This window comes from Peromyscus maniculatus, chromosome 2 (assembly GCF_049852395.1).
Source record: "Peromyscus maniculatus bairdii isolate BWxNUB_F1_BW_parent chromosome 2, HU_Pman_BW_mat_3.1, whole genome shotgun sequence".
Classification (NCBI taxonomy): domain Eukaryota; kingdom Metazoa; phylum Chordata; class Mammalia; order Rodentia; family Cricetidae; genus Peromyscus; species Peromyscus maniculatus.
Window position 1 is genome coordinate 39287718 of NC_134853.1, and position 15298 is coordinate 39303015.

Sequence of the window (15298 nt, forward strand, 5' to 3'; positions counted from 1 at the left end):
CTATTTCCCTGTGTGTAAGTCATTTCATAGTCATTCTGCCTTCTCATTGGTTGTAAACCCAAACACATGACTGCCTCGTCACTGTCTGAATGTACAGCCCCCCAGGTCTCAAAGGCATATGTCTCCAATGCTGGCTGTATCCCTGAACACACAGAGATCTATGGGGTTAAAGGCGTGCGCCACCACCGCCACACTCTGTCTATGGCTCTAATAGCTCTGACCCCCGGGCAACTTTATTTATTAACATACAATCAAAATCACATTTCAGTACAATTAGAATACCACCACACATCTGACAGAGGATTAATATCCAAAATAACTCAAAAACACAAGTGCTGTGGGATGTTCTGTATGCTGTGAATGTGTGTTGCTCTGACTGGTTAATAAACAAAATGCTGATTAGCCAGTGGCCAGGCAGAAAGTATAGTAAAGGCAGGACAAGCAGAGAAGAGAATTCTTGGAAGAGTCAGGAGTCGCCAGCTAGACACAGAGGAAGCAAGATGTGAAGGCACACAGGTGAAGCCACGGAACATGTGGCAACATATAGATTAACAGAAATGGGCTGAGTTTAAGTGTAAGAGCTAGTTAGTGGTAGGCCTGAGCTAATGGCTGAGCAGTTTTAATTGATATAAGCTTCTGAGTGATTATTTTAGAAGCAGCTGTGGAGTCTGTGAGGCTGAGCAGGACCAGAGAAAACTTTAGCTACAAATGGTACCCAGTGGTTTGAGTTTCCACAGTTTGGGGGCTACACGCTGTTGGATGGGAGCATAGACCCACTGCTTCCCATGGTTAATGGACAGCCTGGTTCCTAGACCTGGCGGTAAACATAGTTCTACCATGTTGGAAAACCGAGGTGGGTGGAGCCAGCAGCCAATGCTGCCAATTCAATCCTAGTAATACTATAGTTTAAAATAATAGATTCACAATAAAACAGATTCAGATGGAATAAGACTTTAAATGGCTTATGGGATGTGAAAAAAAGATGCATAGCCTTGAAAAAAAGAGAAACAGGAATATAGAGAGTTATATTTAAAAAATAGTTTAAAAAATAAAACCTTTAAGAAAAAGTAAAATTAATATAAAATTAAGCCACATAAAGATGGATATTACACAGAGAATCTGGATTGTGTTGTCTTTGGGATTTTTAACTGCAGAAAGACATTTGATTGTAAAGACTGCTCAGTTAATCCAATATGTATATTTTAAAGGTATCTTGGCTTAAAAATTTGGATCTAAGGATATGTTGCTTTAGAAAGGAGGCTCTGCTTTTGTTTCCACAGGAAGCAAGAGGCTATGGATTTGTTCCAGGTTAAGATACATCAGGTTTGACTAGCCAAGACCCCCTAAAAGGTCTCTGAGGACACTATGGCCCAGATGATCCAACATGCAGAACCGTTTCAAGGCAACTGGCAGCCTCACAGACTATTCCAGTCAGGACTTGACCATAATTCTTAATTTTCTCAGGATCCCCATAAGAATACAACACCCTTTATAACCAGGAAGCAGCCTAAAAAACTACTCCCAGATTCCCAAAAAGTGGATTATGATGTTTGTCTTTGTTTAGGTTGTTAGTTACAAATTTTTATTGGTCATAATCAATATCTTTCAAAGAAAAAGGGGGGATAGGATATAGATATGATAGGATGAAAGGGTAGACTACTTAATCTACTTTTAAAGAGTAACAATTTGTTTGAAATGTTTTACATTGCTATTTATTTTAGTTTATGATACAAATTTAAAGTTAATTTTGTTATACTATATATATATATATATTTCTACTCTTGTTTGAGGTATTATGTTTATGCAACTCATTTAAATTGTAATAGATAATTAAGAAATACAGATTAATTGTTAATCATCTATGATAATCAAGCTTGTAGTCATGTTAGTTAAGTTTTCTAGGTATACACAGATGTATTTCAGATAGATAGATAATCTTCAAACACATCTAAGACCTACAGAATATGCCATTTAAAATGTTTTAAAAACTTAGACTTTCTGGACAGTGAGGCACGTCTGCTTCTGGCAGCACTGATTTACTTCACAAAGAAAGATGGGCATTGAAGACACTCCATATGGACTTTTTCTTCTTCTTGGCAAAAATAGCCATTTGGGTAATAAACTGTTCTTGCCTGGACTGCTTGACAAAATATTGTGTCAACTGGACATGCAGGACCCATGCAAAGGTGACCACTAAACTTTTCAAGTCAAGATGGTCCTTCAGGTTCCTGCTTTGCAGAAGAAACTGCCAGATATTCTACAGGACACAGAGAAAAGTGACTGAGAGACTCTAGGCCTGTGGGCGAAAAACAGATGCCCTAACTTTACAGACGAACTTTGGATGACTGTTCAGGCAGCCAGCTGTCTCGGTCATTCTAGATTTTTGGAAGTTGCTTACAATGTACTTCCTGTTTACTTAGGTAATATTATATCCTTCTGGGGTCTTTGATGCAGTTGAAGACTAGATAATTATAATTATGATTTTCATTGGTTATGGTAAGAGATGTTAGATACAAAACCTTAAACTCACAAAAATAAGATAGAAAGGATATCTTCTTTAATTTTGCCAAATACAAATAGACTAGATATTATAACTATAATTCTTGCTTGATAATTGTTTTGTTATACGTAATTTTACTATGTTAAAGTTAAACCTTTCCTTTTTGAATAGGCAGAATAGAGGAGGTGCTATGGGATATTCTGTAAGCTGTGAATGTGTGTTGCTCTGATTGGTTAATAAATAAAATTCTGATTGGCCAGTAGCCAGGCAGAAAGTATAGTATAGGCAGGACAAGCAGAGAAGAGAATTCCGGGAAGAGTCAGGAGTCGCCAGACAGACACAGAGGAAGCAAGATGTGAAGGCACACAGGTAAAGCCCCGGAACATGTGGCAACATATAGATTAACAGAAATGGGCTGAGTTTAAGTGTAAGAGCTAATCAGTGGTAGGCCTGAGCTAATGGCTGAGCAGTTTTAATTGATATAAGCTTCTGAGTGATTATTTTAGAAGCAGCTGTGGGGCCTGTGGGGCTGGGCAGGACCAGAGAAAACTTCAGCTACATACAAGGAGTCATGAAAAAGATGACCCAAAGAAAAATGGCCAAGGATCTAAACAGAGTTTTCAATAGAAGAAATAAAAATTGGCTAATAAATACCTTTAAAGTTGTTCATAATCCTTAGCAAATGAGGAAATGAAAATTAAAACAATTGTGAGGTTTCATCTGACCCTAGTGAGAATGGATAAAATCAACATAACAACTGACAACAATGGCGGTAGGTTGTGGGCAAAGGAGAACCCTCATTCACTGTTGGTGGAAATTCAAATTTGTGAAGCTGCTCTGGAAATCAGTATAAAGACCCCTCAAAATATTAAAAATAAATCTATCATGTGACCCATCTATATTCTTGTCATATGTCCAAAAGATTAGACATCCTACTCCACTGATAGTTCCTTAGCCAATAGCTAGAAAATGAAAACAACCTGAATGTCCTTCAACAAATGAATGGATAATGAAAATGTAGTCCCTATACATAGTGGATTACAATTCAGCTGTAAAGAAAAGTGAAATCAGGAAATTTGCAGGTAAGTGGATGGAACTAGAAAAGAGTATGTTGAGAGAGTTATACCAGACCCAGAAAGACAAACACATGTTCTCTCATCTGCTGTTCTTAACTCCAGATCTTCAGATGTGACTATATAACATGGAGGAAAGTATAAAGGGATTACAGGGAGAGGCTTGAGAGGGAATAGTGGAATACAGGTGATATTTAGAGAGAAACAGAAAAATGAGGCGGTTTCAACTGAAAATGGGAGGGAGGTCAATATAAAAGAAGGAGGAACAAATAACACCAAGGTTATTTGATAAAGCTTCAAGAATCATTTTATATTTACATGAAATAATATACATACAATATATAAAACTTTTTTAAAATAAATGTTTAATTTTTAATTTAAAGATTATAATTTCTAGGAAAAGTACTAGAGGGACAATTTAGTAATGATGTGGTCTTTTTCCATGAGAAAATGGCGACTACTGTTCTGTAGAATACTTAGCAGCTTCAATGGATGGTTGAGGAGACTAGAGCCAACTCTCTGATATAAGAAATTCACAGATTGTGATGGAGAGCTTGCAATCATACTTTTTATTCAATCATCACTTAAATAATAAATGAAGTACTTTAAAGTTACATTTATTCACTAATTATTCAATATGTTATATACATAGTTGACAACATTTTTAAATATATATTTCTTGTCCTCACCATATTTCTGTTATCCTAGTCAAAAAAGTCATAGGTACAGAAAATCATATAAAATGAAACCACATAAAATTGTTATTACTAAGAAAATGAGGAACAATGCAATGAAGAAAGCCAAATCAGTCTTGTACAAGAGCATGTTTTCTGGGATATTTGAAAGTAAGAAATTCTTAGAGAAAAATCTAGCCTAAATTCCATCCCATGCACTGCATCTTTTTATGGGAAAAACATACAGCTAATGATTGGATTCATACTAAAACTTTAAATCATCTTGCTCATTATTGTTTTCAATATCTATTACATTTAATTGTTTTTCCTCTTCCCAGATGAAAAGAATTCCACCCTCTAAGATATAATGTATTTCTAATTTATTTGTGTTTCTGATATTTAAGGATTTCTCAACTTGGCAAATAGCTAACAAGTAAGCTAGACCAAACAGTTCAAAGGGGAACTGACAACTGGTATTTTCTGTTACTACTTGGTAGGGATTTGTTCTTGAGTTCTGGAATCTGTTAATTAAGTTGTTATTCTCATCAACATTTTTGAAGTTATTTGTCCAATTGCTAGGGTTTAGTGTAATGGAATTCACATCCTCTACAACTAGCAATGATGTATGCAGAAGATCTGAAAATCTTTTCTTTAAATATAATTGGAATTTCTTCAAATTAATTTCTTTCTCTAAGTCCAAAGAGTTAACATGTTTGGGTTTCATTCTTTTATCCATCAAGTCAACCATGGTTTTGAAATAAAGTTGATCAAATAGATCACCAACAGCATTATCAGTACATTCTTTGCTCACACTCACTTTATTGCTCTTACCTCTGAGCATGTTTTTGTTTGACTGTAGCAGAAATGGAATTTTCATCCATAAATAGAAACCCAAAGAATTTTCAATATCAGAATCTTTGCGATAAGCAAATCCTCGGTCTTCTTCATTTATAGGTTGAAAAGTAACTGTTAGTATTGGACAATGTTGACCACAAAGAGCATAGAGTTTATCCAAAGAGTCACCTTCCTGAAGTGCACTGTGAGTTATATTACTTCCAGGTAATGGCTGAGTTTTAATAACATCGTTGCAGACAGGATGGACTTTATTACCAGCAGGAGCAAAGGCGTGAGTAACAGATGTACACACTCTTTCAGATGGATAATTACCCTTTTCCTCCTTGTGATGATTTGGTATTCTCTCTTTGGGACAGGTTTTATTCTTCACATCTAGAAAATCTTCACAAAAAGGCTCAGAATCACTACCATGAGGAAAGTTAAAATAATTGCATTTCACTTCAAGAGGTTGAGTCATTTCCTCCAGTTCTGAAGAGGACAATTCAGCCATTGTTGGAACAGGAACCAAATCTCCAAAATGTGAATATGGCACCTCAATGCTACTCTTATCAATTAGTGTATCCACTGATGTGGTGTCTGCATTGCCATACATGCCAGAATTGTCAGGTGACACCCTCCACAAATGATTTTCCTGCAGGAGCCATTTGCCATTGTCAATCAGTTCTCCTTTCTCTTTTTCCATGAGGACCTTGTCATGCTCAGCTGGTTTTGTAACTTGTTCTATGGTGTTACCCCCACAACTGTCTCTCATACTATTAACATCACCTTCACCTTGTCTTTCCTCCTGGAATTCCTGCAAAATGAGTGAGCTTCTAGATACCTGATCAGAAGAGACCAATGACTGGCATTCAGAGTCATAAAAATTTGTTTTCTTAGCATCTTGAACTTTCACAGGATTGTAAGGACAAACTTGAGATTTGTGTATAGACACATGGAAAAACGGTGGTTTGATAATCTCTGCTTTGCCATAAAGCTTTTCTATTGCCCTTTGAACAATTCCTCTATTGTGCTCTTTCCCTTGGGCAGCGTCATCACTGTCATTGTGATCACCGCTGGATGTTTTACAACGATGTCCACTCTCACTGTGCGATCTATGATCTGACCAGTCTAAAGCCACTGGACTTCTGAGATGTTTTTTAAAATTAAGTGAGGATTCTGTGTAATTTACATTTTCCATGCTTTCTACCATCATTTTAACACTCATCTTAGTTTCTCCTACACTGATATCCTTTTCAGTATTTTTATTAGAATCGTAGCAAAAAACTAAAGATGTTGGTGTCACCTGCCCTCTACCAATTGTCTCCAAAGGTACAGTACGCCTCCTTTCCTCTTCTATAACACCACCACTTGGTATGTGTATTGATTGCAAACTCATCCTAGCCTCTAACTCCCTTTGCATGGGTTGCTCATTAGCTTGTTCTTTAGCACTTACCTTTTTATTAAAAATATCTGTGTCTTGGCTTTCTAATTCTTCAAAAGATTCTAATTCTGAAACATTATTTCTTTCACTTGATGTCGTGCTGTTGGTTATTGAGCCTGGTTCTTCAGAAGTCCTTGATTCTTCCTTATCACAAGATACATATTTCTTTTTATTCACAGTTTTCTTAAGTGGGCAATTTTTTAATTCTTCTAGAGAACTATAGTCCTTATCAAATTCTGGATCAGTTTTACTCAGGAAGAGACCATGGGAGCTGAAGCTACTGCCATTTTGATATGATGCTGATCCATTAGAATCATTTTTATACATAGGGTCTGCCAAAATATTTAGATCTTTTGGAACTTCATCAACTGTATTGAGTTCTTCAAATAATCCTAAATTATCACTGCATTTCTTTTCTTTTGAATTCACAAAGTCAATTGTATTGCAGACTCTGATGGGAATGTAAGTCTCATCACTCAGGCAAGCTGCTTCACAGATGTTCTCCTTCTGAACACAAGCCTCATGGGAACACACACCATCTTTAAGTAAACAGGCCCCTCCTAGGAAAGAAGCATCACTTGTGGAGGGCTGACGTATAGTATAACTATTACTAGTTAAAAAGGCATTACTTCGGTTACCTGTCTCTTTTGGAGGATAAGTCATATTCACAGTACACATCTCACATGCAGAATTATGTGCCTTCTCAATCGTTTCCGAAACACAGAACTCAGGGCCACAGTCCTCCCTGGTAGAGTAGCCTTCATCCGAGAGCATCTTCTGTGTTCTTTCATTTTCATTACACTTGACAACACTCTGAATGCTGGCTGCAGGACAATCTACTGGTAACATATCTTGTTCTCTCTCACTGGGTTCACTGCAGTTTTTGGTTGATTCCACTAAGTTGGCAACAGCAGCCTTCAAGTCATCAGCATCCTCTGTGATGGCAATGTGCTTCAGAACTTCCAACAATGCAACTGTTTCTGCAGATTTGCTGGTAATTTTATGAGCATCACTTTGACAGAAGCTATTCATACTTCCCTTTAGGTTTATTACCAAAAGCCAAGCTAGAAGGAGATTAGTGGATGAATTATATATCGCAGAAGGGAACACAACATCTGCTAATGAACCTGGTATTTGAGCAACTCCATTCCGATTTTTCTGATTACTGGGAACAAAAGCTTCCAGGTGCTGAAGCAGTAGGGCTGGTAAGTAGTTGTTTGGAGCATTCTCTCCGACAGTGTCTACCTGAGTGGCAGCCTCGATGCTTTGCCCTTTTGTAGCTAGGTTCATTTCTTGGTAAATAAGGCTCACTTCTGGTCTGGACTTTTCAGTAGATAGATGACTTTTAGTACTGTGATCATTAATAGTGGTTGGTGACAAAGTGTGATGGTCATGCAGAGAAACCAAGTAAGAATCTTTCAGAGACCCATTCTGGTTCTCAGAGACATGTTTGTTAAGCTCTTCGCCATTACCTTTAGCAACAAGAGATTTACCAGCCTCTTGATTTTTATTGCCTTGCCAGTTGTCATTTTTAGTTTTGTGCTCATTACTTTCCATAACAGAACTATTTCTTTTTGTACAAGTTTTGTGGAGATTATTTCCTGGAAAACAATTACTGTTACAATTTACCACATTATTTCCATTTTTGCATGGTGGAGCTGACTTTCTGTGATCAAACTCATGATATGGATTTATATTCTGCAGCCATCTCTGTACATAGTTTTTAACTGAATGATGGGGAATAACCTCAGGAAAATCAGTTTTTTTCAAAGAAGCTAATGAATCTGCCCTGGTAGTAACATGCTGTTCACTTACTACAGCACCTGACTTCAATTTATCTACTTTAAGCTTTTTCTGGTTTTTTAAAGTCACATGTAAATCATTAAGTTTTGGGACTAAACTCTTTTTTGTCACTGCTCTCAAATTTCCAGTTACTACCTCCATTTCTGACTGTGGTCTATGAAAAACTTTCTGGTTTTCCTCAAGGATATTAAACACATGAAGCAAACTTTGGTTTTCCAAATTACTTTTATAATGGTTAGATTCAGTATGGATAAATACTTTATCTCCTTGACCAATTTCTTGTTTTCTGAGTCCTCCTAAGCTTACACTCTTTGGTGGTCTGGATTTTCTTTTGGCTAAAAGTCTTTGAGTCTTAGGATTTTGAAAAGCATTTGATTTATTTTTATGGAAACTCTTGGAAATTTTGATATTGAGATTACTTTGGGGGGGTAAATTATTTGATTCAATTACCATATCACTTGTATCAAGGCTTTCCTCACAAAGTCTCCCTCCTTTAAGAAGACTGTCTGAATCTTGCAATAGCATTTCCTGAGAAACTGTTCCTTCTCTGTTTATTTTCCCAACTTTATTAGAGGTTCTTTTGGTTTCAATCAATTTTTTCTTATATCTGGAATTTATCATTTGCTGCTGAGATTTCTTCTTCTTTTTGCTGGGAAGAGAGGACAAAATCTGCTTTCCATTTTCTCGAAGTTCTGTTAAACCACAATGAGCAAATTCATTAATGAGTCTGTCTACTCTTGTGGTGACAGTAGAAGATTCTACAGGAAGAGCCTCAGAGATGCTTTTGTCAGTTCCAGAGTTGTTACCTGAGGAAAGAGTTCTATCTGCTGAAATACAATTGACCCTGTCATTGGTGTTACCATAAGTTCTGAAGTGTTTGATACCAGCTTGTCCTGACACTACACTATCAACTACGCCTTCCTCCACACCTGAGCTCTCTGAAGCAGTGGGTGGTAAGCCATTGTTATGGCACATCTTGAAAACCTTCTGACTGGTCGTTTCTATAGCACCAGCATTTATGGCATTTGACTTGAGCAGTCCACTTTCTGTTGTTCTTTCTAATGTTGACTCCAACTCATCATTGTTACAGATCTGAACAAGTTTATTAGATACTGATGACATTTTACTGCAAGAATGTGTAAACATGTGATACTCAGATTTTTCTCCACCCTCTCTTTCTTCACTATAGGAAAACTGTTTTTCTTGAACCTCTGTTTCAGATACTAGAGTGACAGTTCCTATCACAGATTTCTTTTGTCTCCTTCTCCTTGGCCCAGGGGTCGGGGGCCTATAAAAATGTTTCACTTGTTTCTGGCTTCCCTGAATAATGTCTGTGTCCACAGAAGCATTCTCCCAACCAGCAGAGCTACATGACTCGGCTTGCTGCTCTATCATCTGAGTGTTTTCTTCCTCTGTGAAACTGCCCTGCTGAGTGGTGTCTGTGATATCTTCAGACAATGAGCATGCTGCAAGCTTTAAACCAGGTGATCGGCCATCTGTTCTTCCACGATAACTACTTTTCTTACTCTTTTCATCACTATTAGGAAGCCCAGCTCTATTGACAGTGGTTGTCCACTTTACAGTCTCTTCTTCTTTTATCTTGAATCGAACTTTCATCACAACTGTCATAGTACCATCTTGATTAAAAATAATCGACTTCTCAACACCATCTTCAGAAGGAAATGTTGATAGGTTCTGAGAATCATGTTTTTCTAAGGCCAAGTAATTTTCAGGGGCTAAAGAACAGTCTGAATAGCAGTCATATGTTTTCTCAGAAGCCAGGGACTCAATCTGGGGGCTTAGGACTGAGGGCATATGTGTGCTCACTTTCAACATTTTAAGAGTGAAAGATGCCATGTCAAAACACAACATGGAAAGCAGAGAAGTTGTAAATATCCCAAGGAAGAAGCATCAAAGAAAGAAGAAAAGGAAAAATTAGTACAGTACCATTTTTCTGTATTTTACAATAAAATGTTACAGGTGTATTTCTAAACTATATGTAGCCAATGGTTATTTGAGAAATCTTAATGCAGTTTCTGGGTTTTTTTCTTCAAACCAATATTAAAAAGTAAACTCATTATACTTTAATGGAGACATTCATATAATTTTAATTTTAACAACTTTATAAGAGAATGTTAATAATAAGTATATAAAATACAAATTACTAATGACTGTATTGGGTAAAAAATGTTTTCTGTGTGGTTTATCTGCTTACAAATACTAAACCTTGACTCTAACAAAGTTCTGTGTATCTAAGTAAGAAAGGCAGGCGAGCAGCAAGGTACAATGGTGTTCCATTTGAGCACATACAAGAGAGACTCGGAGGCTTTAGGAAAGCTAAACATCTCTAGTACTGAGAAGTCAAATGATACTGAATTTTAGCGCCGGGCGGTGGTGGCGCACGCCTTTAATCCCAGCACTCGGGAGGCAGAGGCAGGCAGATCTCTGTGAGTTCGAGGCCAGCCTGGGCTACCAAGTGAGTTCCAGGTAAAGGCGCAAAGCTATACAGAGAAACCCTGTCTCGAAAAACCAAAAAAAAAAAAAGATATTGAATTTTTATCTGTGTTGTCAGTGCAGTTGATTTATATACACAAAAGCATCAGAGTCAGGCGCAGCCCAAGTGTGACTCTTAATGTGAGGTCTGTCATTAGCGTTGGCAGGTGTGTTTCTTAATGTGACAGATTTCCTCCTGGCAGTCCTTATAGATTGGCTCATGTCCCCTAAAGTAATTGCCTTTGAAGTTTTCAGAGCTAACCCTAAAAATATTTTTATAGTTTTTGATAAATAAAAATGTCTTACTTTTAACTTTGTGAAGTAAAACTTAACAAAACTCTTATAGCCCAAAATCTATCAAAAATCATAATAAACAGCTGATAAGAGTCACAAAAAGAGCAAATCCACTTCAGAAAACTGACCAAGGTAAAACAGTATAACTATATGTATAATATATATTTGGCAATTGATAACTACAAAATAGGGGCATTAACAAAAATGAGTATACTCCTGAAATAATTAGATGAAAGCAATTAATTTTTCAGCCATATTAGCAATAAGAACAGGGATTACTGCTCCTTAAAATAAAGATTATTCCAACTCTAAAGAGAATAAATGTTCAAATTCAAGTATACAATCAGCACACTAGCATAGAGCTATATTTCCTTGGAAATAATGAGTACAGTGATTAATTAGGCTATCCTCTCTCACACTCTTGGGCCTCAGGACACGCTCTTTCTCCCCTATGCTAAGGTCTATACCACACTGTTAATCAAATCCTAAAATTTTCAAAATTTAGATTATTGTTACTAGTGTGAACTGACTACATGAACTACTTTGTTTCAATCAAAAATGTTTCTGAGGATTGATAATTTTACAGGAATACTTTCAGAGAAGAGGGCATACACCTAGGTTTTTTGGTTTTCTTTTTTTTTTTAAATATATAGACCACTAACTTGCTGAGCTCAGCTATGAATACTCATTCAGACAAAAGTCTGCAACTACCCGAGATGTCACTTATACAATTCCACAAAATTCTTTCCAAAGTAAGAAATTCTGACATTATGTTTACAAAAAAAAAAAAAAAAAAAAAAAAAAAAAAAAAAAAAAAAAAGAGGGATACTTGATCCATGTAAAAATGTGTATCTTTGATTATTTGGAAAAGTCTTTCAAAAAGTCACCAAATATCTGTGACTATTTTCTACTACAAATTAAGCAATGTCATTTTGGAATACTTTGAATCCTCTCATATTTTGTCTTTTGCAATGAATGAACCTGGTCTTTTAAATATAATTTTTTTTAGGTAAGGCAAAAAAAAAAAAAAAGGCTTCAGAGCTAATAAGATCTATTTAGAAGTGACTTACTCTTTCTTTTTTCTAACGTAGCTTTACCCTTCCGGTGCACACGATGAGAGATCCCTGGTAACTTAGCAGGAAGCAAGTACTTTTGGATGTCATAATTTCCTGGTTTAAATGGCTCCCTTCCGGCTGCCACCACAGCTCCTGAGCTCAGTATCACTGCCTGGAGACTAGGAACCTAGAAGAAATCAGAGTCACTGTCCTCACATGAGCAAGGACTGTTCTTTCCATGTGGTATATTTATAACTTTGAACAGCTCATTTGACAGCCTCCTAGGCCTGAAAGAAATAATCTCTAAGCAGTTTCTTAGATGCCAATCATGTACACAAAAAATAATCAAGGCAGGATGGTGGATGGGTATAAGCAATGCATCAATGCTATTGAGCCTGTATATGAGCTATTCAGTTAGAGAAAACTGCAGGCTAGTTTTCTAGAATAACTAAAGGATCTTTAAAAGCCATGTGGTATCCCACACCAAAGTCTGCAGTTACAGCCAACTGCCAGCCAATCCCGAGTCAACTGCTCAAGGGCCTGTGAGATAGGCAATTGCTTGTGTACCTACTGTTAACTGCAGAACCCGCAGACTCTGCAGACCCGCCACAGGGATACTAGGAAAATGCTTTTTCTAGATAGTAAAACACTACTCTTGGCCACTCCCTTTCCAAGAATACTATGAAAAATAGTATTCTTTAACAAAACATTGTAAGTCAGTGATCAAGGACAACAGAAGAGGGGAAAGCAAACACCTTCCTACCCAATGACCCGTCAGATTCTGACAAGAAGACAAAGACTACTAGAACCCACATACCTCCATGTGCAGACACACAGGCACATGTATACACACACACACACACACACACACACACACACACACACACGAGATAACTTAGGAGACACCAAACACTCACTTTTCTTCCATCCGTGGCATACAGTTTGGCCACCGGACACTGCATGACCTGTGTCAGGTACTGCAGAAAGGCCTCGAAGCTCTGAGTAACCCTCCGGCTGAGAAGGACCACACGCCTGGTCTTTGGATCACCATTCCGGAAGACCACGAGCCTCCTTGGAGCACGGAGCATGCCAGGAGCGGTAGTGGGCACAGCAGCAGCAGAGCTGAGGTGCACGTGAGTACTTATAGAGCGGCTACTGAGCCAGGGCCGGGGACGTCGGCGAGCCTTGTCCAGGTCAACTGGAAGCACCTTCCTATTGTGGGAGCACAGGTAGGACTCTCCGTCCTCCAGCTCCTCCAGCCTGGTGATGCTGTGCCTTCCACGGGGCGTGCTGATATTCCTCACCCCAAAGGGCAGGGGCACCTTTCTGGATAAATTGTCCAGCAGAGCGTCGAAGGTCTTAAAGGAACGAGGATTGACCACCACCTTCACACCGCCAAACTGGGGGTCTCCGCTCTTGTAGAAGCTGATGCGTTTGGCCACTACAGGATGAGTGACGTTTGAATGGCGAGGGGAATGAACTTGACCTTCAGAAGAAGTCAGATGAACCACGGATAAGGTAGTAGAAGGTGTCTCACTCATTTTCAATGATACCTAAAGAGGGAGGGAGAATGGCTTATTTCCACAATGTTCTGGAGCTGTACCACTGGGACTGTATGATAATGCTCTCGCTTGCTTGTTTGCCCACTCCACCTTGTGGTTTTAGAATTTAAAAGAATACAAACTCGAGACTGGAGAGATGACTCAGTAGTTAAGAGCACTGATTGCTCTTCCAGAAGACTATGGTTCAATTCCCAGAACCCACATTGAAGCTTACAACATCTGTCACCTAACATCTGACACCCTCACACAAACATACATGCAGGCAAAACACCAGTGCACGTTAAATAAATGAATAAATAAATAAATAAATAAATAAATAAATAAATACAAACTGGACTGGAGATCAAAGCCCTTCAGGAGCTATCCTGCCTTTAGTCCAACAATGACATCCCCCTTCTTCCATTCTTGTTGGTGTCAGAGTGCTTATTCCAAAAAGATCCCTCCCTCCCTTCTGCTGCCCACCACACACCATGAGATCTCCTTCACCATGACCCACAGTTGGTCAGTTGATTCAGAAAGGATGTTGCCCTGGGGCCTCTCCACTCACTGAAGTCCTCTGACAGTGGCCAAGGGGACTGTGAGACCCAGAATCAGAGTCTCTGTACTAGGATGAGTAAGAACCCCTAGGGAGATAGGAAGAGAAGCCAGTGTGGACTGGATCACCCAGCAGGAGATTGTATCTGAATCCTTGGTGGGATACGGAGGTGGCTGGCACTGGTCTCCAAGGAAAAGGCAGATTGGTCTCCAACAAAATAGACTAGGAATTTAAAATGGGGATGTATAATTTCTACATGAATGGTGAATGAGCATGTGAGTACTTGTAATAGTCCCACAGCTCTGTGGCTATGGGATCTGATTGGGCCTCAACCTGCAGTTCCGCTGAATTTGTTTCCCCTAAATGAGTACTCATATTCCATAGTAGGAGATGACTGAGCACAGAGATATATTTGGCCCTACATAGGACCACTTAAGTCGCTGGGAGGCAGACAGCCAGGTGGGCACCTGCTTGAAAGAGAGAGAGACCTGTCCTCTCCCTCAGACCCCATGAACCACAGGGGGCATAGCCATACAGGAACTCCCCACCCACCCACCCACCCACCCCCACCACTACTGGTTATATAATATTTCTCATCTTGGGGTCTTCACCATCCCAATGTGAGACCTACAAAGACTGTCAAGCCTGAAGGACCAATGGAACACCCCCATCAGCTTCCCCAGAGGATAAAATCTTACAAGTGATGCAACTTCCCAACTGGCTCCAATTGCCAGTGCCACACAGAGCCAAGGCAGTGCCAAGACCACCTGATCTGGCACCTTCAGTGGCATCTACCCTGAAACAATGATCACCAACCAACTCCAGCGGGTTGTGTTCCAGGGAATAACCTGTTCCAATATACCAACTTAGGGCAATGCCAGGCCCTCCCCTCATCCAAGAAGATGGCTGCTGTGTTGTCCAGCCACGTCATTGCCTGAAGAGGAGGGAGTAGTTAACTCCATGATTGTGGAGTAGTTACGAAAAAACAATTTTCCTCACAGCCAGGCTTACATGATCAGCCGCTCCCCAATTCA

The 15298-nt window shown here is 38.8% G+C and overlaps 1 protein-coding gene across 9 annotated transcripts in view; it reads right to left on the reverse strand.

The window, feature by feature from the left end:
- Rp1 (RP1 axonemal microtubule associated) overlaps positions 1-15298 on the reverse strand; it is a 378321-nt gene that overhangs the window by 304119 nt on the left and 58904 nt on the right. For 7 of the 9 annotated variants that reach the window (XR_013049004.1, XR_013049005.1, XM_076563965.1 and 4 more), the window contains exons 2-3: positions 13085-13720; positions 12183-12354 (exon numbers count right to left, since the gene is read on the reverse strand). Coding sequence is in view for 7 of the 9 variants with exons in the window: in XM_076563965.1 (XP_076420080.1) it covers positions 12183-12354; positions 13085-13720 (808 nt within the window). In the remaining 2 variants the exon portion in view is untranslated. Of the gene's footprint in view, positions 1-1817; positions 10152-12182; positions 12355-13084; positions 13721-15298 lie in introns of those variants that run through there. The other 2 variants (XM_076563963.1, XM_076563962.1) reach the window with 2 other exon arrangements.